This window comes from Triturus cristatus, chromosome 3_2 (genome assembly GCF_964204655.1).
Source record: "Triturus cristatus chromosome 3_2, aTriCri1.1, whole genome shotgun sequence".
Taxonomy (NCBI): Eukaryota; Metazoa; Chordata; class Amphibia; order Caudata; family Salamandridae; genus Triturus; species Triturus cristatus.
This window is the reverse complement of record NC_140584.1, coordinates 492,884,554-492,907,687: the sequence shown is the minus strand read 5'-3', so window position 1 is coordinate 492,907,687 and position 23,134 is coordinate 492,884,554. Positions and strand designations below refer to the sequence as shown.

The window sequence follows — 23,134 nt, the reverse complement described above, 5'->3', positions numbered from 1 at the left end:
CTATTTCTAGAATCCTTGTTAACCTTCGGATAAGTTTACTATTCTGGACGGGACCTATGAAGAAAAAGAATCCTTTGTTGAAATCTGTATATTGCTCCCAAGCTGTCTCAGTTTGGTCAATGCCAGAGGCATCGAGCCCTCGTCTGTGTCTGACAAGTGTGAGCCGAAGATCTTGATGATAGCTCGATGGGGCCAAGAAAACGGGTGGTAGAAGAAATGATATGTAGCAAGTCCCACCCCAGTCTAAGGGCAGCTGCACATAGGCTGTCTGGCCACAAATAAAGTAGGTGTGTCGTGATGCTCTGAAATAGGACTTTCCTTTGTCTTTGAATACTATTATAGTATCACACTCACTGTGCCCCAAATGTACTGAGCCTTCTTTTCTGACACACAAGTTCCCTTTCACTGGCAGGACTGTAATTGAGAATGGACCTAAATTGTGTATGGGCTTGTCATTCAACACTATAAAGTCGAGGGTCGCATTTCCTTGCAGATACTCTTCAGTTTCTAGATCTGTACCTTTCATTTGGGGAAGACCCTCTTCATCTGGGAAACATGCTTCGTTCATGACTTTATTCAAGTTACCCCATACCCACTCGCCCCTACAATCCTCCTCTTGACATTCTTTGGCATCACCGTTGATGGATGTTATTAAGGCAAACCAAGCTCCGCAAGAACCATTATGGGAGAACGGAAAAGGGAAAAGAGGCAACACTCCCTTTACCTTCTGATACGGGGGAAGTCGGCCACAGACCCAGCAGTCTGTAGCGTTACTAGTCTGATGTGAATGGCGCAGCATCTGAATAAAGGTATTGTTGCGCAGGAGGAAAAATAGCATGTAGTATTAAGCTGATACATATTATCGTGATACACAGAAGAGATAGAAAAATCAAAGTAACTATACATCTGCCACGTAATATTTTACAGTATTTGCTTTTCATCTTGCTCTTTCTCTCGTTCGCTTTGTTCGAGATCTTATGCAAGCCAGAATGCATATTCAACCGCTTCACCACCTAGTGGACTTAATTGATCAAACGGGTTCTGACTTATGAGATCTAAGTTTAGCTTTATATTTCTGCTGCGGAGTCTCCTCTAGTAAAGGGGGCTCAAAGTCCGAGCAGTCAGTGTTCTTTTTGAAAGTACAGTTATTCCCGAAGTAACGTTTACAGTGGTGAAGATGTATCCATCCTTTCCGTCCCTCGACTTTAACGGCGGTCCTTGTGGTTAGCAACACCAATTTTGGCGTCTTCCACCTCGGCTCAAGAGGGCTTGATCTATCAAAGTTCCGGATCAGCACATAGTCGCCAGGAGCGATCGAGTATTCTTTGACCTGGGTGTTGTCAGGGAAAGCGGCAGCAACCTGCGAACGACAAGAGAGTAGTGCAGACATCAAGGAAGCCAGGTAATCTGTCAGCATGTTGCTATCAACATCAGTGATTTTTTTAGGCATTGGAGTGCCCCACATATTCGGTGGTCTACCGAAAACCACTTCATAGGGGGATAAGCCTGTTCTAGAATGGGCTACCATTCGCATGTAAAAGAGGGCAACCGGTAGGGCTACCATCCAATCTACACCTTTGTCTGCGCCAATCTTTGCTAGTTTTATTTTTAATGTCTGATTATGTCTTTCTACAAGGCCTGCTGCTTCAGGATGTCGCACACAATGGAACTTCCAGGTATACCCTAACAGAAGGGACACTTGTTTCATGAGTTCAGAGGAGAAAGGCTGACCGTTGTCGGAATATACGACACGCGGCAATCCATAACGTGGGAAAAACTCTCGTACCAATTGTCTGGCGGTAGTTACAGCAGTATAATCAGGGACTGGATAGGCTTCGGTCCACCTTGATAATGAACATACTACTACCAGGACATACTTGTAACCTCTACATCTATTCATTTGGATATAATCCATTTGGAGGACCTCAAAAGGATGGTCAGGTGGATGGAATCCACCTTGTTCCATCGGAATGCCTTTACCTGGATTGAATTGGCAACAGATCATACATGTCCTGACTTTTTGTTTTGCTGCTGCACGCAGGTGCTTGTTGAACCATATATTCTGTAGGCTGTCTAGCATTGCTTTCTCTCCTAGGTGTGCAGGACTATGTGCGGTATTTATGATCACTTGTACCATCGAATCAGGAAGAAACCATGTGGATTTGCTCTTAGTCATCCAACCCTGATCAGTCAGTACCCCTCCTTGTTCCGACCATTTCTTTAGTTCGTCTAGAGTTGCATGTGTCTGTATGTCTTGTACATCCTTGGAAGGATCCCTAACTGTCATGGCTTTGGACACTGATGGTACCTGTGACTTTGTCATGTCTAGTGGGGTCTGAGCTGTCTGTTTAGCAGTTCGGTCTGCCAGATCATTGCCTTGGGAAATGGTGTCTGTGGCTCTAGTATGTGCTTTGCATTTTAGGATAGCTATGGCTGTTGGTAAATGTATCGCTTCCAGAAGGGCTTGAATAAGGGGACCATGCTGTATCTTGGCCCCATGAGAGGTCAAGAACCCTCTTTCTCGCCAGAGTACCCCGAAATCATGAACTACCCCATATGCATATTGGGAGTCGGTGTAAATGTTTACTTTCAGGTGCTCAGCTCTTATGCATGCTTGTGTTAGGGCGATGAGCTCTGCTGCTTGTGCTGACAATATGTCTATTCTTTTAGTCTCCATTATTTCAGTATCAGTAGTCACTGCATATGCTGCCACTAATTCTCCCGCCCCTGTCCTCATGCATGAACCGTCAACATATAGTGTTAGGTCAGGGTCTGGAAGTGCAACATCTGTCAAGTCCTGTCTTGGCTTAGTCACGGTATGTATTACTTCAACGCAGTCGTGTGGGGAAAGGCTTTCTGTACTGGAGGGCAATAGAGTAGCGGGATTCAGTATGTTGCATCGTCTGATCTCTGTGTGTGGTTGGAATAACGTCAGCTCATAGCCTGTCAGTCTAGCTACAGTCAGGTGTTGGGTTTGTGTCCGGTTCAAGAGAACCGCCACTGCGTGTGGGACTTGTACTGTCAGGGGGTGGCCCAGCACTATCGAGTCACTTTGTCTTATGGCTAAAGCCGTTGCTGCAACAGATTTTAGGCACGCAGGCAAAGCCTGTGCCACTGGGTCCAATGTACTAGAAAAATAAGCACAGGGCTTGTGTTTTCCTGCATGATCTTGTGTGAGGACAGATAGTGCTGTTCCATCCCGCTCTGTCACAAAAAGCATAAACGATTTGTTATAATCAGGGATCGCTAAAACCGGTGCTTGACATAAAGCTCTTTTTAATTCTTCAAATGCCACAGTATGTTCTTGTGTCCAAGTGAGGACTTTCGTAGAGGCTGCCTCCTATGTCGTCAACTGTATTAGGGGCTTGGCTATGTAAGCATACTGGGGAATCCACTGCCTGCAATATGAAGTGAGGCCAATGAATGCACGTACCTCCTTTTGTGTCGTGGGCTGTGAAAGACCTGCAATTAATTGTATACGCTCAGGCGTCAGTCTCCTACCCTCCTTGGATAGCAAGTGCCCAAGGTACGCCACTTGCTGTTCACAGAATTGCAACTTCGAAGGGGACACTTTGTGCCCCTTGTCAGCCAGGAAATGTAAAACCAAAAGGGAAGCATTTTCACAATCATGGTCCGATCGTGCAGTGATGAGAATGTCATCGACATACTGTATCAGTGCTGTAGAGCTAGGCATATGAATACTGTCTAGTTGTCTTTTCAGTGCCTGACTATAAATGCTAGGACTTTCCGTGAAGCCCTGTGGTGCTCTCGTGAATCTGAAGCTGCGACCTTTTAAACTGAAACCGAAAAGATATTGGCTGTCCGGATGTATTGGAATACTAAAAAATGCGTTCTTCAGATCTATCACTGTAAAGAACGTAGCATTCGCATCAATGGCAGTCAATATTGAAGAGATGTCCGGGACCACAGGGTACTGTGGTACCACACATTTGTTTAACTCTCGCAGGTCCACAACTAATCTATATACAGGTGATATATTGGGGTCAGTTCTTTTAAGAATAGGAAGGACCGGTGAATTACATATATTCGAATCAGTCTCAATCACCACCCCTTGTGCAATCAGGTCATCTACTATTTTTAGTAAACCCACTTCAGCTTCGGGTGGTATTTTGTATTGTCTAATCCGTGGTAGCACTACACCTTCCTTTAGGGTGACCTGGTGTGGTGTAATGTTCATGTAACCTACGTCAGTTGGGCCTTGTGCCCATAGGTGCTGTGGTACGTCTCGGAGCCTGATGTCAATATCTTTCATTACAAAATGTCCCTTGAAATCACGTAAATACAGTCGCACTCCTTCTGGTGAGCAACAGATTACTGCTCCTAGTTCTTTTAATGTTTTTATACCGAGCAAGTTTTCCGGACATGATTTAGTAAGTAGTAAGTCAGTAGTATGTATCAGTGGACCAACTCCTAAGGAGACTGGTTCCGAAACCACATTAACAATAGGTCTACCCGAAAATCCCAGGGATACACTCTTTGAGCCCGAGAGGGGTGCCCCGGGCACCTCGGAATGACTAATGGTAGTTCTACTAGCCCCAGTGTCAATCAAAAACCTTTTATTTTGTCCCAGTAACCGTGCATGTACATAGGGACCCGCTTGGTCCACAGGAACTGGAATGAGGGGCAGGTCGAATTCCCTCTCTGGGCAGCTTCATGAATATTCTTGGTATTCTGGATAGTTGTTTTGAGCATGCTCATACATTTGTGTTGTAGCTCGGGCTGGTGCAGGTGCATGGACGGACGGTGGCTGCGGTGGAAACGTGTCTGATGTCTGAGGTGTGTTACTGTCCTTGGGAGGCTATTGACGAGGCTTTGTTTTACCTATCGCTATATTGTTTTTCAGCACTGCACACTCATTTACGAAGTGGCCTGGCTTCTTGCAATAATTACAAGTCCCACCATTTTGTTTCGTGCTATTCTTGTTCGTGCTTGCATTTGTGTTTGCCGCTGTCGATTGTGCCACCAGCATCTTCATCTTTGTGTCTTTCATGCGTCTCTTTTCTTGGTCATGTTCCTCTCTAATTCTGTTCTGGTGATACTGTAACATCTGTAACATTTGGGAAGGGCTGTTTGCTTGCCAAGTACTCTCAACCTTCAGTACTCTATACTTTACCTCAGGTATGGAATTTTCTACTTATTTGCTCACAAAAAGATGGGGATATGAATCACTACCGGGCTTAAGGCCACTATTGATAGTAAAACATTTCTCAAACCTAGAATAAAAATCGCTAGTGTCCTCGTCTGGCTTCTGTTTACAGGCTGAAATAGCATCCCAGTCTTCTTTCTTGGTAATTAATAATCTTGGCAAAACTTGTACAAGGAGTTCAGGTAATTCTTTAGCTCGGGGACCCAGACCAACCCCCGGGCCTCTTGCATTTTCTTCTGTTTGCAACACATCCCAGCTAATCTTGCTTTCTCCCACCTCCCAGTCTTTTTCTTTGAGTTTCTCGCAAATACTAGCAGGCAATAGTACTTTTAATAACTTTAAAACATCTGCATATGTATATTCCCCTAAGCGGAGAATGTCTTTTAATTCCCTGTGAAAACCCCCCGGGTCTTTGTCATGGGAGGGCAACATCTTTTTCATTTCCAGTATCTCTAGTTTTGACAGAGGGGTGTAGACATACACCCGTTGTAGTTCATTATTTGCATCCTTTACAGGATGTACCTCTCGTAGGGGGTTCAGTTTGTCGTATGCCTGCCCCTTAACCTGGGGTGGAACGGGAAGCAGGGATCTAGTTACATATACTATATGGACCTTCCCCTGTTCTTATGAATGTGTACATTTTCTTTAGATGCTTGTCCATATCTGGTAGTTTTTCCAGATCTGTGACTGCTCGTCTAAGCCGTAGTGAAAACACAAGCATCCTGCCCTTTCCTGGGTCTGGATCATATATACATTTGGGGATGTCTACTGTTACTGTCGACACCCCTCCTGACGCTGTCCCGGATCCCCCCTCCCCGCCATCATCGAGCTCCTGGAGCTGTTCTGGCGTTGGGGGTGCAGGGAAAGATCCGTCCACGTAGGCTGGTGGGGATTCCTCTAGATAGGTGTCAATAAACCTGTCGGATGCTGTTTTTAATTTTCGGGTACTGGCGGAGGCACTCTAATGGGTCTTTCTACTGGAGTCACTTTCGCTAGTTCCTCTGAAAGGACGCGGTAAATACCAGCAACGACAGTATTCATTTCTCTTTCAGTCTGCTCTCTTTTTACTCGTTCCCCTTCCTCCCGTAATTTCTTTTCTTTGGCTTTTTCAGATTCATCCTTACTTCTCTCTATTCTGTGGAACTCTTTTTCTGTTCTCCTATGTGATTCCTTACGCCACAACTCAATGGCATCCTTCTGAGCAGGTCTAGATTTTCTCTTCCATATCTCTTCCTCTACTTTCATAATGCTTTCCGCATCCCACGTTCCCGTGATAGGCCATCTATATTTTGTCTCTAAATCCTTCGTGTAATCTACCCATAATTCTAAAAACAGCACGGCATCTAAACCATGCTTACAGTACATGAAATGTCCAGGTGTGTCCCTAGGCAGAATGTTAACTGGTTCCTCTAGTACACCTTTTCTGGTACATATTGTACGTAATTTCGAAAATAACGGCATGTTGGAAAGTAGCCAAAAAACAAAAATCACAATAGCGCTGTAAAAACAAAAACTATAATAAAACAAACTTACATGAAACCTGTCACATTCAAACCTAACTGAACCTGACTAGGACAATAACATTCATACAGGTATATCGGTGCACCTTGAATACTTTGAGATCTCTATTTCCTATAACTCTAGCTGCATGCACTTGAACATATAGGTCTCACAAGTGAGAACCCGTCTTGATTGCAACCCCCATGAGAAAACTCACCGGGAAGCGGAACTTGAACTTGAACTTGAAGTCGAAGGCCTCCGAAACTTGACGCTGCGCGGGGAATGGCGTATCCTAGGTGGATCTCCAGAAACCTCGGACACAGCTCTCTCGCAGGTGGGCTCTGGGTTAGGACAATCTGCATTCCTCACCGCCTCGTATGGATGCCTGGTCGCAGTCCGTCTCCTTCGTTGGCCTGAGGGAGTTGGCGGGAAAACCCGCGACGTACGTACTTGAAGTCCGTCACAGCTGTGGAAGGGGGCAAAACTGTACCTTCATCTCCGGCGTGTGGGGAAAGAGAATTGTCCCTATTCGGGCGCCATTATGTCGTAAATAAAATGTTACGCTCTCTGAATTTCAGAATATCAATAGGATCATACATAAAGCAAGAGGCTGAGTCTGTGGTATCAGGTTCAAAAAGGGCTTTATTCCAATAACTCGAGTCATAGGGAGAATATTACCATCACCACAAGGGATCTGGAAGGGTCTCAAAAGTATTCTCAAAACATTATTCACAGAGTACAGTATATATACATTTCTCAATTGTACGTAAGCAAAAGAGCAAAAGAGAATGAGATAAGAGCATGTGGGCGTGTAAGTAGGTGTGAAGGTGGGCGTCCATGTGGGTGTCCACTTGATGATAATGGGTAATTTGTCATAGGTGGGTGGATACCTGGAGGGGGTTGCGTGATCTGCTGGAATTGTACTGGAACTTTGCCTTACTTGTGTTTAACTCGAGCATGACGTGTAACTGACGTGGGGAAGGGTTGCTATGCAACCGGGAAGTCTGGAAGTGAGGCCTTCAGCGAGTGAGGCCTTCGGTGTCAGGACGACCAGCACATCTTGTTTTATCTGATATCTGATGTCTGGAGCGGGGACCGATTTGTGACATAGGTTGGCCATCACCAAGAGCCGATGTGGCATCTATTTCTTCATTAACTTCATTTACTGCAGAGGCCTTACATGGGGGCTATGGGCTTTTTACTGACGTGAGCTTTGCAATCTCACAAACAGAGACAGTAAGGCTAGGCTTTCTCCTTTGCTGATGGGTTATGTTGATCCCTCCTTCTCCAGGCAGGAATGCGGCTCTGTAGGAGTAAGCAGATAACCGTGCTCAATACTGTCTCGGCACCTCTGACAGGGCCCCTTTGGCTGAGGCCCAAGTGTGCAAGGCCAAGGATACGCAGCTACAGCTGAGGCCTGAAACCTCTTCTCGGGTCTGGCTGAGCCACAAAACACGGGTTTTTATGTGGTGCAGGAAAACATGATGAAAAACGTGTAGGCCTCGATACAGATTTGTCGTTTCTCTCATGGGAGACTGAATGATGGCAGGCCACGTTATAGCATAAGTATCATGGTAGATAGGCCATGGAGGGGAAATACACAGGATACATGCATGTGCACATAAGCGTTGGGGGGCACATGGGGACACATAGGCCTCATAATTTTCTATTTTCCTCACGGAGAACAAAACGGCCAAAGAAGCCGTCCCTCCGGACCGGACTGTCAAGGCAGTAATGCTTGGTAAACGTGTGCAGCGAGGCCCACGTAGCTGCCTGACAAATGTCCTGCAAGGGGACGCCACATCCCAAGGCAGTAGTGGCTGCAGTTGCCCTGGTAGAATGGGCACGCAGCCCCACAGGAGGCTCCTTCTTAGCCAAGGAGTAACATGCTTTGATGCACACAACGACCCACCGAGAGATGGTCCGTTTGTGCACAGCTTGACCCTTCTTGGCGCCCACGTAGTCAACAAAGAGCTGGTCATTCACCCGGAACTGCTGTGTACGCTTTAGATCGAACTCGAGCGCACGCTTTGGGTCCAGACGGTGGAGTCTCTCTTCCTCCCTCGAAGGATGCGGAGGTGGAAAGAAGTTAGGCAAAGTGATGGTCTGCCCGATGTGGAAGGGTGTGACCACCTTTGGCAAAAAAGAAGGATGGGTTCTTAACACCACCTTGTCCGGATGAACAGAAAGGAAAGGAGGTTTGGAAGAAAGAGCCTGGAGCTCACTCACTCCTCTGCCAGAGGTGATAGCGACCAGGAAAGCCGTCTTAAGAGTAAGAAGACGCAAAGGACAGGTATGAAGGGGCTAGAACGGAGCACACATCAGATAGGTCAAAACGAGATTCAAGTCCCATTGAGGCATGATGAACGGCACAGGAGGAAACGTGTGCGTAATGCCTTTAAGGAAACGGTTTACAACCGGGGACTTAAAGAGAGAAGACTGATCTGAAAGCCTCAAAAAGGCGGAGATGGCCGAAAGATAACCTTTGATAGTGCCCAGAGCAGAGCCATGCTGGGCCAAAGAAAGAAGGAACAGAAGAACTTCAGAAAGAGGGGCAGAAAGGGGATCCATAGCCTTCGCTGTACACTATGCCACAAACTTGTCCCACCTGCAGGCGTATACCGTTTTAGTGGAGGGACGCCTGGCTGCCAGAATGACATCACAGACTTCGGGAGGAAGATCAAAAGCTGTCAACTGTCGCCGCTCAATCTCCACGCATGGAGGTGGAGGCTGGACAGGTTCGGGTGGAGGACCGTCCCCTGCTGCTGCGACAGTAGATCCTCCCAAAAAGGCAGACGGATCGGGGGATCGATCGCCATACTGAGTAGCTCAGGATACCAGTATCTTCGTGCCCAATCCGGAGCCACAAGGATGACTTGGGCCCGGTCGCGCTGAATCTTCTTCAGCACTCTGGGCAGAAGTGGTATAGGCGGAAAGGCGTACAACAGACCGCAACTCCACTCGCGACGAACAGCGTCGCCGAGCAAGTGCCGCCTTGGAAATTCCAAGGCGCAGAACTGATGACATTGCGCATTCTCTTCGGTGGCGAATAGATCTAACCAAGGCTCTCCCCACTGCAGAAAGAGACCTTGCGCCACGTCCGAGTGCAGACGCCATTCGTGATCCATCAAGCACCGGCGGCTGAGTTCGTCCGCCCTGGCGTTCAGAGAACCCGCCAGGTGTTGAACCACCAAGGTATTGCCTTGATGTTCCAGCCACGTTCAGAAGCGCAGAGCCTCCTGACATAGGGTCCAGGACCCCACCCGCCCTGTTTGTTGCAATACCACATGGCGGTGGTGTTGTCCATGAACACCTGCACCACACTTCCCCGGACAGGGGGAAGGAATGCTTTCAGTGCAAGTCGGATCGCCCGAAGCTCCAAGAGGTTGATATGGAGCCGGGACTCTACCGGAGACCAGAGTCCTCTGATCTCCGCCTCTCCCAAGTGGCCTCCCCATCCAAGGAGGGACGCATCTGTCACCACTATGTGCTCTGGTTGGGGAAGGGAGAGGGATCTGCCACTGACCCAATCGCGATTCGTCGAGGTAGGGGAAGACTGACACCCCCGACCTGCGCAGGTGAGCTGCGACCACCGCCATCACCTTCGTGAACACCCGAGGGGCACTGGTAAGGCCGAAGGGGAGCACGGCAAACTGAAAATGCTCCTGGCCTACCGTGGACCGCAGGTAACGCCGGTGGGCCGGGAATGTGAAAATATGCGTCCTGCAAGTCCAACGCTACCATCCAGTCTCCAGGGTCGAGGGCAGCCAGGACCTGAGCCAAAGTCACCATTTTGAACTTCTCCTTCCAGAAGAAGCCATTGACGTTCCGGATGTCCAAGATGGGGCGCAGGTCCCCTTTGTCCTTCTTGGGGACCAGAAAGTAGTGGGAATAAAACCACATCCTACTTCTGGCCCAGGAACGCGCTTGATGGCCCCCTTGGCCAAGAGGGCCGTCACTTCCTGCTGGAGAAGCACCAAGTGATCCCCCGACATGCAGTGGCACCGAGGTGGCATGGCTGGAGGGGAAGACTGAAAGGGAAGAGAATAACCCTTGCGGATGATCTGCAACACCCACTCGTCCAATGTGATATCGCGTCAGTGGTGGAGGTGGTGGCAGAGACTGCCACCCACCGGCATGGGGTGCTCCACAAAGCTCGGATTAGGAAGGTTTGGAGGTAGAAGCAGCAGGGGCGGAGGTGGACTGCCCTCCACGCTGATTCCCAGAGCCGCCCCTGCGGAAGCCGTGTCCGCGGCCGCGCTGAAGCTGGTTCTGCACAGGCTTGTTGAAGGAACGTGCCTGGGCGCCCCTGCCTTGCCCACAAAAGGAACGAAACCCAGGAGTGGCTGGGCTCTTAGTGGAAAGACCCAAGGACTTGGCCATGGCCCGCAGCCTTATCGCCAAACAGGCGAGTACCATCAAAGGGCATGTCCATGAGCGAGCTCTGGATGTCAAGCGAGAACCCAGTGGACTGCAACCAAGCGTGGCGACGCAGCGCCACAGTGGTAGACATGGCCCTGCCCGAGTCAGCGGTGTACAAACCACACCGAATGGCGAACTTAGCTGCATCCTTACCCTCAGCCACTGCCTGGGAAAGCACAGCCTGGACCTCCTCAGGACACTGAGACAACATGTGAGCAACCGTGTCCCACACCGCATGGGAATAGCGGCCCAACATACAGGCGGTGTTCACCGCAGCCCCAAGCTGGCCGACGAGAACAACCGCTTACCAAACTGCTGCAGCTTCTTAGAGCCCTTATCAGGTGGAGTCGTGGGAAAGGCACTCTGCAACGTCGAGGCCTGAATGACCAGTCTCAGGTGTGGGATGAGTGGTCAGAAGCGCGGGGTCACCAGGCGCCGGGCGGTGACGCCTGGCGACATTCTTATCCACAGGGGCCCCCTTGGCCCGCCGCGACCATGTGCCCAACAGGACATCGGTGAGGGTGTCGTTGAATGGAAGCAGTGGCTCCGACGAAGTCGAAGCCGTCTGGAGCACCTCAGTAAGGAGGTTAGTTTTGAGGGCTACCGTAGGAAGATCAAGATTGAGGACCTCAGCAGCCTGACGGAGCACCATTGTGAGGAAGCACCCTCCTCCATCGTAGGCGGGGGAGAGGCAAACCCCGGGTCAGAAGAGACATCGAGATCGCCGGCGTCCTCACGATCGTCCACTCAGTCCTGCTCGGAGTCACATTGACGGGCAAGAGGGTCCTCGACCCCTCCCAGTCATCCTCCAGCTCCGAAGCAGGAGGAACCGGTAGCAGCGGCGGAGCCGGGGCCGGGACAAACGGCATCAGAAACGGCGTTGTGAACGGCGCTGGCCAGGGCCGGGCCGGCGCCGTCTCCCAATGCGGATCCCAGGCAGGGACGAAATGGTCCTGGAATCGGGGCAAGGGGGGAACAAATGGCACCCACTGCAGCGCCAGAGGCGGAGCCGAGGGCGGCGCAGGGGCCGGAGCCGGTAGCGCTGGACATCGTGGCACCGGAGCCAACGGCGTAGGATCCTGTGGCGCCGAAGTCGGATCCGCCGGCAGGCCACCAGGATCTGGAGACGGGACCGTGGGGCCCAAAGGCACGATGGCGGGTGCCCGAGGCCTAAAAAGGTGATCCATTGTGGCAAGAAACTTTTGCAACTGTTCGGGAGTCGACGAAGGACCCGGGTAAGGCGGGTAGGCCGCGGGACTCCCCGGCTCCAAAGGAGCCGCAGGGGCAGAGCCCCTGTCCCCCTCATCTGCATCCGAGGACCGACTGGGGGGACGTCGGAGAGCGAACACGCTTCTTCGACTTCTTTTTATGTCATCGCTTACTAAAATCCGAGGGCGAAGACTTGGAGCCCAAGGAGCGACGACTGTGGCCCCGTGAACGGTCCCGGGAACTGTCCCTGGACCGGCATTGGGACGAGTGCCGGACCTCCAGCAGCTTCTGGCGCCATGGCTCGACAGTCCCGGCAAGACCGCGAGTCATGGTCGGTCTCCAGGCAGTAGAGGCAAACATCATGGGGGATCGCCACCGACATGTTGCAATGGCAGCCCCACGAGACTTAAAGCCAGGCATCCCTACGTGCACCAGGAGAAAAAAAGTCTCAAAAGAATAGAGTGACTAAGGTACGTGCGCTTGCTGGCGCGGTGTCGCGTGAAAAGAAAGAACTGACGTCAGCGCACATGGGTGGCGCCTAAGTAGTCTCGGTGCGTGCGACGCCAGTGACGGACACGGAGCCGCACGACGCCTCCTACTGACGCGCAGGGGTACTGCTACAGAAAACTTTCCGGATCCTGTCTGACGCCTGGGGATATTCTAAGGTAAGGAATCTATCACTACCGTGTCTCTTTCAGATGAGTTTGTGCACGGGTCAAGATTGGAAGATATCTTACGTGCCGCTAATTGGTCATCTGATTCTGTATTTAAGACCTTTTATTATAAGCATATTGTTTTTGTTTCCTCTGTTGTGGTATGTCAGCTTTGAACCAGCATAATCGGCGCCTCCGGTCCTGCAATACAAGAGAACATTTTCTAGCATATGCAACAAGAATTTGGGATACTATTAAAGATACAGAGGGGAGGATTATCTCACCTGTTGGGACAGGTAAGCCATTGTGATAATGCTTTGTTAAAGTCTACGTTATGTATCATGAATGTAAATGGTCTCTTTTGCCTGCCCTTGTGATTATTTCAGGGTTGTGGATCGGAGTTCATATCTCAACTTTTTACTTTCAGGCTCCGATCAGAAACAAGGCTGAGGCATTTAGGAGCTCCAGTTTCCTTTGGGTGTCAGTTGTCTTCTGGAATTCTGTGAATCCGGCTCGAATAGATTCCTGGTCCTGTGGGTCGTTCCTGTCTTGTTTCAGCTGTAAGTTGGACTGTTATCAATGCAAAATAAGAGGCAGTCAGGATGGTGTCTCGCTGTTTTGTACGTTGTCTATACACTATTGGTGGACTGTTGAAGAGGTGTGGTTCAAAGCCTCTTCGGAAATGTATGTTTAATGTTTTTTAATTGGTTGCTATTTGGAGTAGTAAAGATGGAGAAAGCATAATCCTCACCTATGTGTCCTGTCCCTCATAGAATCCAAAACTCTTGTCGCTTATGCTAAAAAACGCTCTACTGGTCAATATGAACACATTTAGTGCCATAGTACAGCAGTTTGGTGATTAAAAAAAAATAGCAAAATAGGGATCCTTTCACAATAAAAGATCTGTTATTTTCATTAGATTTGCAACTTGACACATAGTCGCATTGTTTACACTTCTCTGCCATCTAGTGGTCAGATCATAAAATTATGTTTTCACAGTTGCACTAGAAAGCAACAATAAACTGATAGAGCTATTTTCCAGTTAAAATCTGGTGTATATAATAACATGAACCTATTGTAATTAAAATGAAAATTTTGGGATGCACAGAACTATGTTTTCCTGACTTACACCAAACTAGACTTAGACTCAATTTTTTATAAAAGGGATGCCGGTTCATAATATTCATTGTGTGTTTATATTTCTCATTGACACAATGCAGCGCTGAGAAAGGCCACCAACAAATATTTTTTGTAACAAACACTGCTGTAAAGTGTGCTGTATCACACAGTGGATATACACAGCTCATACGAATAGTGAAGACTAAAGATGAAAAAGTCGTGGCAACACCACTGAGTCACAGTGTCAAAGGTCGAGTTTGCTGAGCGGATCCGGGGAGGGGGGGGGTCGGTTTGAAGGGGAAGTTCCGGATGGTGGATGAAGCAAACAAAAATCAGAATTAAGAAGAAGAAACATTGCATAATCATGAACAAGAAGAACAAAAGACTGAAGCTCCAGTTTGTTAGAAGGTGATGCTGAAATTCCGAGACTCAAAAACCCCAAAGAAAAGCGGTTCACATTTAGCCATGTTGCTGATGGAGATAAAAGCCCAACTCCAGTTGGAAATGAAGAACATTCAGCAGTATTCAAAACAGAATCAAAAGATGAGAATGTGCACTGAGAAGACAAATGGCCTAAACCAGAGAGAAGCAATAGATTACACTGGAAGACTCAAAGAGCCAACGTCAATCAGAGAAGAGTAAGAGGCAATTGAAGTAGACTCTGAAAACAGTAAATCACCTGAAGACAAAAGACCAGACAAAAGACCAGCAGGAGAGAGAGTGCCAAACAAAACGTATGCCTCACCTGAATGGACATATTTATCATCAGTATCTACAGATAAAGAATAAGATGTGGAAGTCTATGATTTGACAAATTGCTGCTTGTTAATTCTTAAGTAAGTACCAGAAAAACCACCCTGAAGTCAATGTCAAAAAGGTTTTGATGGAATTTGTGAGTGGACATTTTTGAGACACACAAGAAAAATGTAATAAATAATTTTTATTTTCTTGTACCTTAGTTACGCAGAAGAGGATAATAGGGTTTCTTGAAATTCTATGGAGTGAATTAACTGAACATTTGATTCTTGATTTTGTTGGGTTTCTGTCTCATTTTTCATTTCTGATTATTAGAAGAATGGCGGCTAACTGCAGACAAAGGTGGTGCAAACGTTTTGGTATATTTTCATTGGTAATGATATGAATAATTTTAGTTGGCCTATTGTTATGTTTGACTTCTTGTTAGAGGCGCATATTAGTAAAATGAATAATAAAGATTAATTTGTTTGTTCATACCTACTTTCCTTAGTGGCAGAGGGTGCAATGTTTTCGCATTTGCCCCTCTCATATTCGCCTGCCTGTAATGTTTTCATTACTGTTTTCACAATAGAGAATTTCTGTCTCTATGTATTTCGGACTTCAACGCATCGCTGGGCGGACCTCCTGCATCTGAAGACTCTGGGAATTGAGGAATTTTCTCCAAGAATTCTAAGTTGAGTGTACAACCTAACTTGACTATTAACCAGTGTAAAATTAGTTTGCACGTAGCTTGAGTGAACAAGTGTGAGTTTATTAAGGATCATAATGAAAGAAAGATTAACATTCTGAGAAATTGGGAGAATGCGAGTGAAGTTAAGATGCAATTAGAAGGTGAAAAGAAATTTAGGAATTCAAATGTGCCTTAGAGATTGAGAATGGAGCATCATCTGAAATGGGGAGTATGGTGTGGCAGAAGGTACTAGTTGAACAGAATTAGTTGGAGAAAGTGAATGTGAAAGGAATTATATTGTCTAAAGATGAGTTTTTGATAAGTGGGGAGCCTCTATTTAGGGAAATGTAGTATGTTTGTGGTAAGACTGCCTGTTTTAAGCTGCCTCATATTGGGGTAGGGAGCCGTTATCTTGTTTTGGTATACCTACGGGTTTACCATGTGAATGAAATGAGTGATGCTGTTGGTTTGAAGAGAGTGAAGCGTGGGTTTGGAAAAACTGTTAGATGTGCTTGGTGCTATGATTCTGTCTATTGGTGAGGCTTTGAATAATCTGAAAACTAGGAGATTGTCGACACTTGTAGCTCACCTTGCTTCTAATATTGCTGGTGCATCATATAATTAATGAGGAACTAATGGCTATGTGAGCTATGATTGTCCAAAACCGCCTTGCATTAGATATCTTTCTAGCAAAGGAAGGCTGAGTTTGCTGTGTGTTGAAGTTGCAACACAGCAGTGAATTCATACCCAATAATAGTAAGCTTATTAATGCTTCTATAACACATGTGACTACCATTTCTCATTAAGCAAAAGCTCGAGAAGTATGGTTTGTGGGAATACGTTGTTTTTTGGTTTAGTGAGATTGGGAAGGGATTTGGAAAGGCTGGTGAATGGTATGGCAGTATAGGTGGGTTCATTCTAGTCTAACCTGCTAACTACTGTGTTAATTTGTGCAATTGGTTTTGTTCTTTTGTTTGAAATATCTGTAGCTATCTTCTAAAAAATTGGGCTAAATAGGGGGAGTAGGTAAGGGGAAGACAACATTGAAAAATAAGTGAAAATGAGAAATGGAAGACATCAAAGCACAAGCTTATGATGATATCAATATGTCGGAAGAATTGAGATACAAAAGACAGAAAGTGATGCATTTTGTATTATGAATGTAATAATGGGAATTCGGTGAGGATTATAACCATCAAGGTGGGGGATTTGATGGAGCTATTTTCTGATTTAAATCCGATGTGCATATAACATGAACCTATGTACAGAACAATGTTTTTCTGACTCATACTAAACCAGGACTCAACTAGACCTCACCTCCATTTTGTACTAATATAGCTGCTGCTTCATAATATTTGTGTGTTTATTTTTCTCATTGACACCGCATACAGAACTGTTGGTTTTGAAGTGATATGATGTTATCGAAGTACTCAGGAAGAATCTTCTAGATACCTTTTAATGCTCTTCCTACTCGCACACTGTGGTCCAGCCTATTTTTCAGATTTTGCTCATGTTTAAATGCTAAAAAGCCTTCATGGCAATTGATTCTTGGCTTTATAACCTATTATTTGAGAATGCTATATTTTTGCCTTTTGTATTGCACTTTGATATTTTAACAAACCTTCACGGTTTTTCTAAATTAATGATCTCAAACTCCATTTTTGAGTCAGTCCTTATTTATTGTATTTTGAAATGCTATTTTGAATCTTGTCTTAGGGACAGATTGTCTAATCTATTCTTGAGGCAACACTGTCCCTGATCCACAGGGATCTTCATAGCATCAATTCAACATCCAATGGTAGTTGCCCCCCAAGATATAGCGCCCACAAAACCACTGGTTGACTTGAGAACATACTTCTCTTGGAAGATTGCATTTTTACAATCGAGTCTTCTTAAGTTCTTTCAATGTAAAGGGGCGGTAAAAAAACTTACATGCTAACCTCTGAACTGTATAAATCTGTGAACCCAGATTCGCAAATAACATCTTCTCTAACAGTTTGAATACTTTATATACTCAAATGCTTTCCATACCATAAAAAGTGGCTTATTTTTAGGGAGCAGTGTTTGAAGTCTTGAACGCTTTTCATGGTCCCATAGAGCATCGCATCTTGCATCTGCTTCACAGCTCCATAAATTCACTGTGTAGTATATCTCCTGTTGAGACATGCTGCTACTTTTGCTGGGCCTTATGCAGCGCTTGGAGATGGGAATGTGGCGGATGTCTTGCCAGCCCATTACAAGTTTATTATAGCCTATGGGCCTTGTGATACCGCAGACAGGATTTCACCCATGATTTGATGGGATATTGCATCCACAAACAGCAAAGAAGGCTCTTATTAGTCTTTTGTGACATCTAAGTTATCAACAGGGTCATTTAGACCTAGTTTGGTGGTCGTCCCACCATTCTTGCAGGGAATACATTCTCAGTTGCCTTCTTGGCACCACCTGTATGCACTAGGTGATTCTGTTCAGCAATACTTTCATTTTCCCCATTACCACGGATGCCGACAGTAGTCATGGACTAGGTCACCTGAAAGTCGTTATTATTTGTTCCAAGGTACAAGTAATCGCCTCCTTTATGCCGTTTACCATCTCCAGCAGTCTCACAGTCACACAAGCAAGTATTCTTAATGTTTGAACCAACAGCAGTGGTTAAATGTTTTGTTCATTTGATATATTTCTAAAATGTGAATCTTACCCGTCCGCAGTTTTTTGTACAATAAAATCCACTCGAATAGGATAAAATCTCAGTGAAATAAAATACCAGTGCAAATTCCGACACTAGATATGAGGATAATACAAAGTATCCCTGAATCTTAAGACAAAATGTTTGCCTCCGGCTAACTCATCCATTCATCATCAGCTGATGTAGTTTACAGCTGACAAATCCACACTGGCACATTTGGAAGGGTCTGGGTGATGCATGGCCAAGTTACACAGAAATTAAACTGTGAGCTTACCAAACAATCTCAGCAGAAATATTAAGTATGGTAGAAAATAACAGCAAATCAGGTTTCTTTTATTTGGGGTATTCATATAGAGAAAGCCTAGCACAGTTGGTCACCAGAACACTATGTAGCACTAGGGTTGCTTGCTGGTACGTGCTGTTTACAGAAAGAAGGCAGACAGTTACAAAAGGTCGTAGACTTGTAGAGGAAGACACAATTGCAGATAGAAGATGCACACAACCGTACACACACAACAGTAGAAGAGGGCAGGTGTAGCAAGGGAAGGAGACGAGGTAGTTGGTTATCTGTTACCCGAAGGACGGGGTTTGAGGCACGTCCCAGAGGAATAGGGGGACAGAAGAGACAACAGACGAGAACATCGGATTATGGAGACAGAGGAGGACAAGAGTTCTCTCACTTTTTCAAAATCATACATGAATAGGATATTTCTAGTTACCCTCCTTAAGATGAATTGCCAGTGTAATTCTCTATTTCTTTGGTAATACGTTATTTCATATATTACATGTGTTCGGTACACCACATTCCAAAACATAGCAGATCCTATTACTCAGACATCCAAATTGAAAACATCCCTGCGAACTATGAATTGGAGGAAGAATTCTGGGAGTAGAGTTCTTGTAAGTATTACAGGAACATTCTGGACAGAACTACAGCTCTTTGGTTCACTCATGGGCAAATCTTTAAAGAAAATTAGGCATGGAATGCTGAAATGTGTGTTTTTTCGAATTGTGGTGGGCAAGAGCAGCCATTGCATTATTAAAATAGCACAATTTGTAATACGAATGGCATGCATGTTACACAAGATCCCTCTCCTCACAGCACCCAGACTGCTGTTCTAATTCCTGTTGTGCATGCTATAGCAATACGACTCAAAAAAGAGTAAAGTTATTGTTCATTTAAACAGATTACTCCGGTAGGTGGACTAAAAATACATCCAGAGAGGTGGTACTACCTGAAAGCAAAACACCATATTCTGCAGGGTCTAAGTAATGCGAACCATACCAGCTTGATAGCAACAGGCAACAAAATGCACTTATGCAATGCGAAAAATATAATAATAGTGTCAGACCTTCTCACAGTGAATGTTTCAGATCTCCTAACTTACTTCAGAGGTATCTTATTTGACATTCAGCGTCTTTGTGCTTTTAACTTAATTTTCACAACTATCCTTACGCCCGACAGTACAATTTATAGTAGCACTAGGTGTTCTGGTCTACGATGAGACATTCTTTGTGTGAAACAGAGTGAAAAAAAAGCACAAAATTAGATGGTCTCTTTATGTGTATTGGGTTGAATGTGCATGGATACCAGTAGGTGTATATATGTATACACCTGTTTATCGGCCTATAGGTTGTGTCTCAATGGGCATACGCTTCACAAATCCAACCTTACCAACTAAGTCCACTCTTGTTCTCACTGGAGATTAATTCTGATTTAATAGCACAGTTGTACTAAGAACATTGTTCACGTTTCTGTGTAGCTATTGTAATTGTTTATGTGTTACACATAAAAACAATAGTTGCTGGTACCAGACATAGTACAGCATTGTGCTGGGATGGCTATACAGGAAAACTCTTGGCAGAAGGCTGCCTTCAGTGCTGCAGTTTGGAAAGAATCTTAGCCCATCTGGGCCGAACAACATTTGTGAGTGTGTAGCACACAATGTTTGACAGGCACATACCATAAATTATTTTGCTGCTGCAAGGGAATAATACTCTTCGCTAATGTACCAAACCATGTACAACTGGAATGTTTCATGAGTTTGATTGAATTCAAAACCTATGGCTTGTTAGCCAAAACAGCTGGGAAGTATACTCTGAAATGAATCCCTTAGCCAAATCATTAAAAAAAAATCCCTGGAGAATCCCCTGCAATTCATCTTGGAGAGGGTTGGATTGGCTGGTTATGCTTGCTGGGGTTTTGTGTATTTTTGTCCTCATACGTTTGCCAGCTCTTTAAACAACGTGGTAGTTCTTCTAGCTAATCACCTCCATGGCAGTCATATGATCAAAAACAAGACTCATGAGGAAACGGCGGCAGACAATCATACATAGGATAATTCTCCAGTCTTTCAATACAACAATCCAGAATTCATGAAAGTGATATTAAAGCATTTCGCACATCTCCCACTACAGACTTACGACAGAATATCAATGTGAATAAATTATTCTCTTAGCCCAAAACTGTAAAAACACATTCACGGTAATAGAGATAGAGAAACAAAATAAATATTTTTATATCTTGAACAACCAAGGTTTCTAATTTTTACATAATCAAGCGTAATGGGGGATAAAAAGAACACTTCCAGCTTTAACAGTCTATTTACAGTGAGAACAGTGAAGGGGTAAAATGCACCTCTTTTAACTGTGTCAAACACATGGCAAAGTATAAGAATGTAAATCTTATGCTCTTAATGGATGACATTAAAAAGCAATGATATTTTACTAACTTCACTGTTTTTGGAAATATTAACACATCATGACTTTTTAAGAATTCCAAAGAAGTCTACATTATTGTACAAATTCATTTATAAAATGTATTCTGCTACTCCTTACTGGCTGCCTTCCACTTGCATGTAGGCCTCTTCATTGGAGATTGGTAGAAGGTTAACCTGAAATATCATTGTAGACTCCTGATTTAACATCCTGGGCTTTACAAATGTTCAGTTATGTACGGTCTTCCGATCTTATGAAGAATGTACACAAAAGCAACAAGCATAATTGTTCTTCAGTCTTGGTCAAAATATGTACATTATAAACTGAAAACGTTAGTCTTTATGTGCTATTGTTCGCATGGACGTTCGCCAACAAGAAGCAATGGGATCATTGCACCGATACAAGGCATTATAATGCTGAACAGTTAATCGTCAATCCCAGGAGATTCACCCTGTTGTATTCTGGAGGCTATCCTGATGGCTTCTTCCAATGACTGTTGTTCCCCAAGCTGGAATATAAACATATCAATATGATCAAAAAATCACTCATGCTTGCTCTTACAGCCTAACAATTCTAAGTGAAGAAGACATGTATATCAACATCAACATGCATATCTATTGAGAAAACAGAGCTTTTATAATAGAATTTCTACACTCTATAAACCTGTAACAATTCAAGTGAAACCACATTTGTGAGGCATAAGGAAAAATTGCATGCCAGTCAGAAATAATCTTTTACAACTACAAACATAACCATCCAAATTCACACTTACTAAAACAATCATGATAAATGTGCATGTGTGAACTGATACAAATAAAATAAAATTAAGTTGAAGGATAAAGGTATGGAACTAACTAAAAATAGATCTATGCAATGCATGAGAATGTGGAAGGTAGGAGAAGCATATCTCAAGTGTGGAATTGCAACCAAGTCCACAAAGCAAGAAGAGACTTCACCTGCAAGCAGCATTTTATTCCCAGCACTGGTGCTTCATTCTCTACCCCTTTTTTAGAATCGGTATACAGAAGCTTTGGCTCTGTCTTGCCGAGCAATGCCACCCATCTGCTATACAGGGCACTGGCATATCACAGATGGTTACATGGTTACAAACAGTACCCATATCATAATAGTATGGCATTCTAGTAACGTAGTGTTTTCTGTTTGATGCATAGTCTAAGGTTGCCACTGTGTTTCCTATTCGGTGAATGCAAGTCAGATGCGGCGCATTTGCTAGAGCTTGTTTATTTCTTACTCAGTTATTCGTTCCTCATTTGAAACTATAGTGCTCTGTTTGCTTCAAACCCTTCAAATTCCAGGTTTCTCTTAACTTTCTTTTCATAAATAGCACTTCCTTTATATAGACTTCACTCCAGGTTCATCTCAATGAGCCTTCAGCCTTCACTGGAACATTCTATATTTTTCACATACCACAAGAGGCCAACAATATGGAGCAAATAATTCTTAGCCATTCATGATACAACATTTGGAGTTCTAGGATAGTGATTCATTTTTCTAGGCATACTTTTACAATGAAATGTGCTTTGCAATGTGCTACAACAGCCACAACTTAATCAAGACTATCAGAAGTTCCAAACACAAGTCCAATTTGTCACTCCTGGCCCACAGTACGTGACACAGAACTCATCCTTAGCACATTTTCATGCCTTGAACTGGGTACACCACACGACCTAACAAAGTTCCTGAAGATGCTTTGAAATATGATGGATTCAAAGACAAAATTCACCAAAACCCCACAGTCACCTCATCAGAGCAAAATCTGTGAGCATTTATACCATATTTATGAAATTCCGAAAGCTTCTCAAAACTCACCTTTTCCCACAATAACCTTTTCTCTTCCTCCTTAGCCTCTACCCTCAGTTGTTGGTCTACAATCACAGCGCTGGGATGCTTCCGGGCAGCCATGCGCTATACAAATCCCAAATTCATTCATTCATTCATTCATAACGACCAGAAATGCTACCAGTAGTTCAATGGAGACATACTCCTGGTTACCAAGACCTGGTCTGATCTGTTAACACCTGGTGCATGTATTGCTTCTCACACCAAGGGTGGATCATCCAAGCTAAGAGATCTGTATTTCAGACAGAAAGAAAAACGGGGGAAAGTGGATGGATGGCAAAAGGAGTTGCAGAGGCCCTGAACACCAACTTCATTATTGCACTTACCCTCACTGCACTTTGAACATCTGGCCTGTCAGCTCTACGTTAATACAC

The 23,134-nt window shown here is 45.0% G+C and overlaps 2 protein-coding genes across 5 annotated transcripts in view; one reads left to right on the top strand and one right to left on the bottom strand.

The window, feature by feature from the left end:
* Positions 1–23,134, top strand: part of LOC146857603 (uncharacterized) — a 426,280-nt gene that overhangs the window by 162,286 nt on the left and 240,860 nt on the right. The window contains exons 4-6 of one of the 4 annotated variants that reach the window (XR_014979927.1): positions 13,122–13,247; positions 13,379–13,511; positions 14,172–16,219. The exons of 2 other annotated variants lie outside the window; for them this stretch is intronic. The gene's annotated coding sequence lies outside the window, so the exon portion shown is untranslated. Of the gene's footprint in view, positions 1–13,121; positions 13,248–13,378; positions 13,512–14,171; positions 16,220–23,134 lie in introns of those variants that run through there. One more of the 4 variants, XR_014979926.1, reaches the window with a different exon arrangement.
* The window catches only part of ZNF143 (zinc finger protein 143), a 274,804-nt gene continuing 272,347 nt past the window's right edge, over positions 20,678–23,134 (bottom strand). The window contains exon 16 of the mRNA XM_085648159.1: positions 20,678–21,408. Within this exon, the coding sequence (XP_085504285.1) occupies positions 21,325–21,408 (84 nt within the window). The 3' untranslated portion in view covers positions 20,678–21,324. The remainder of the gene's footprint in view (positions 21,409–23,134) is intronic.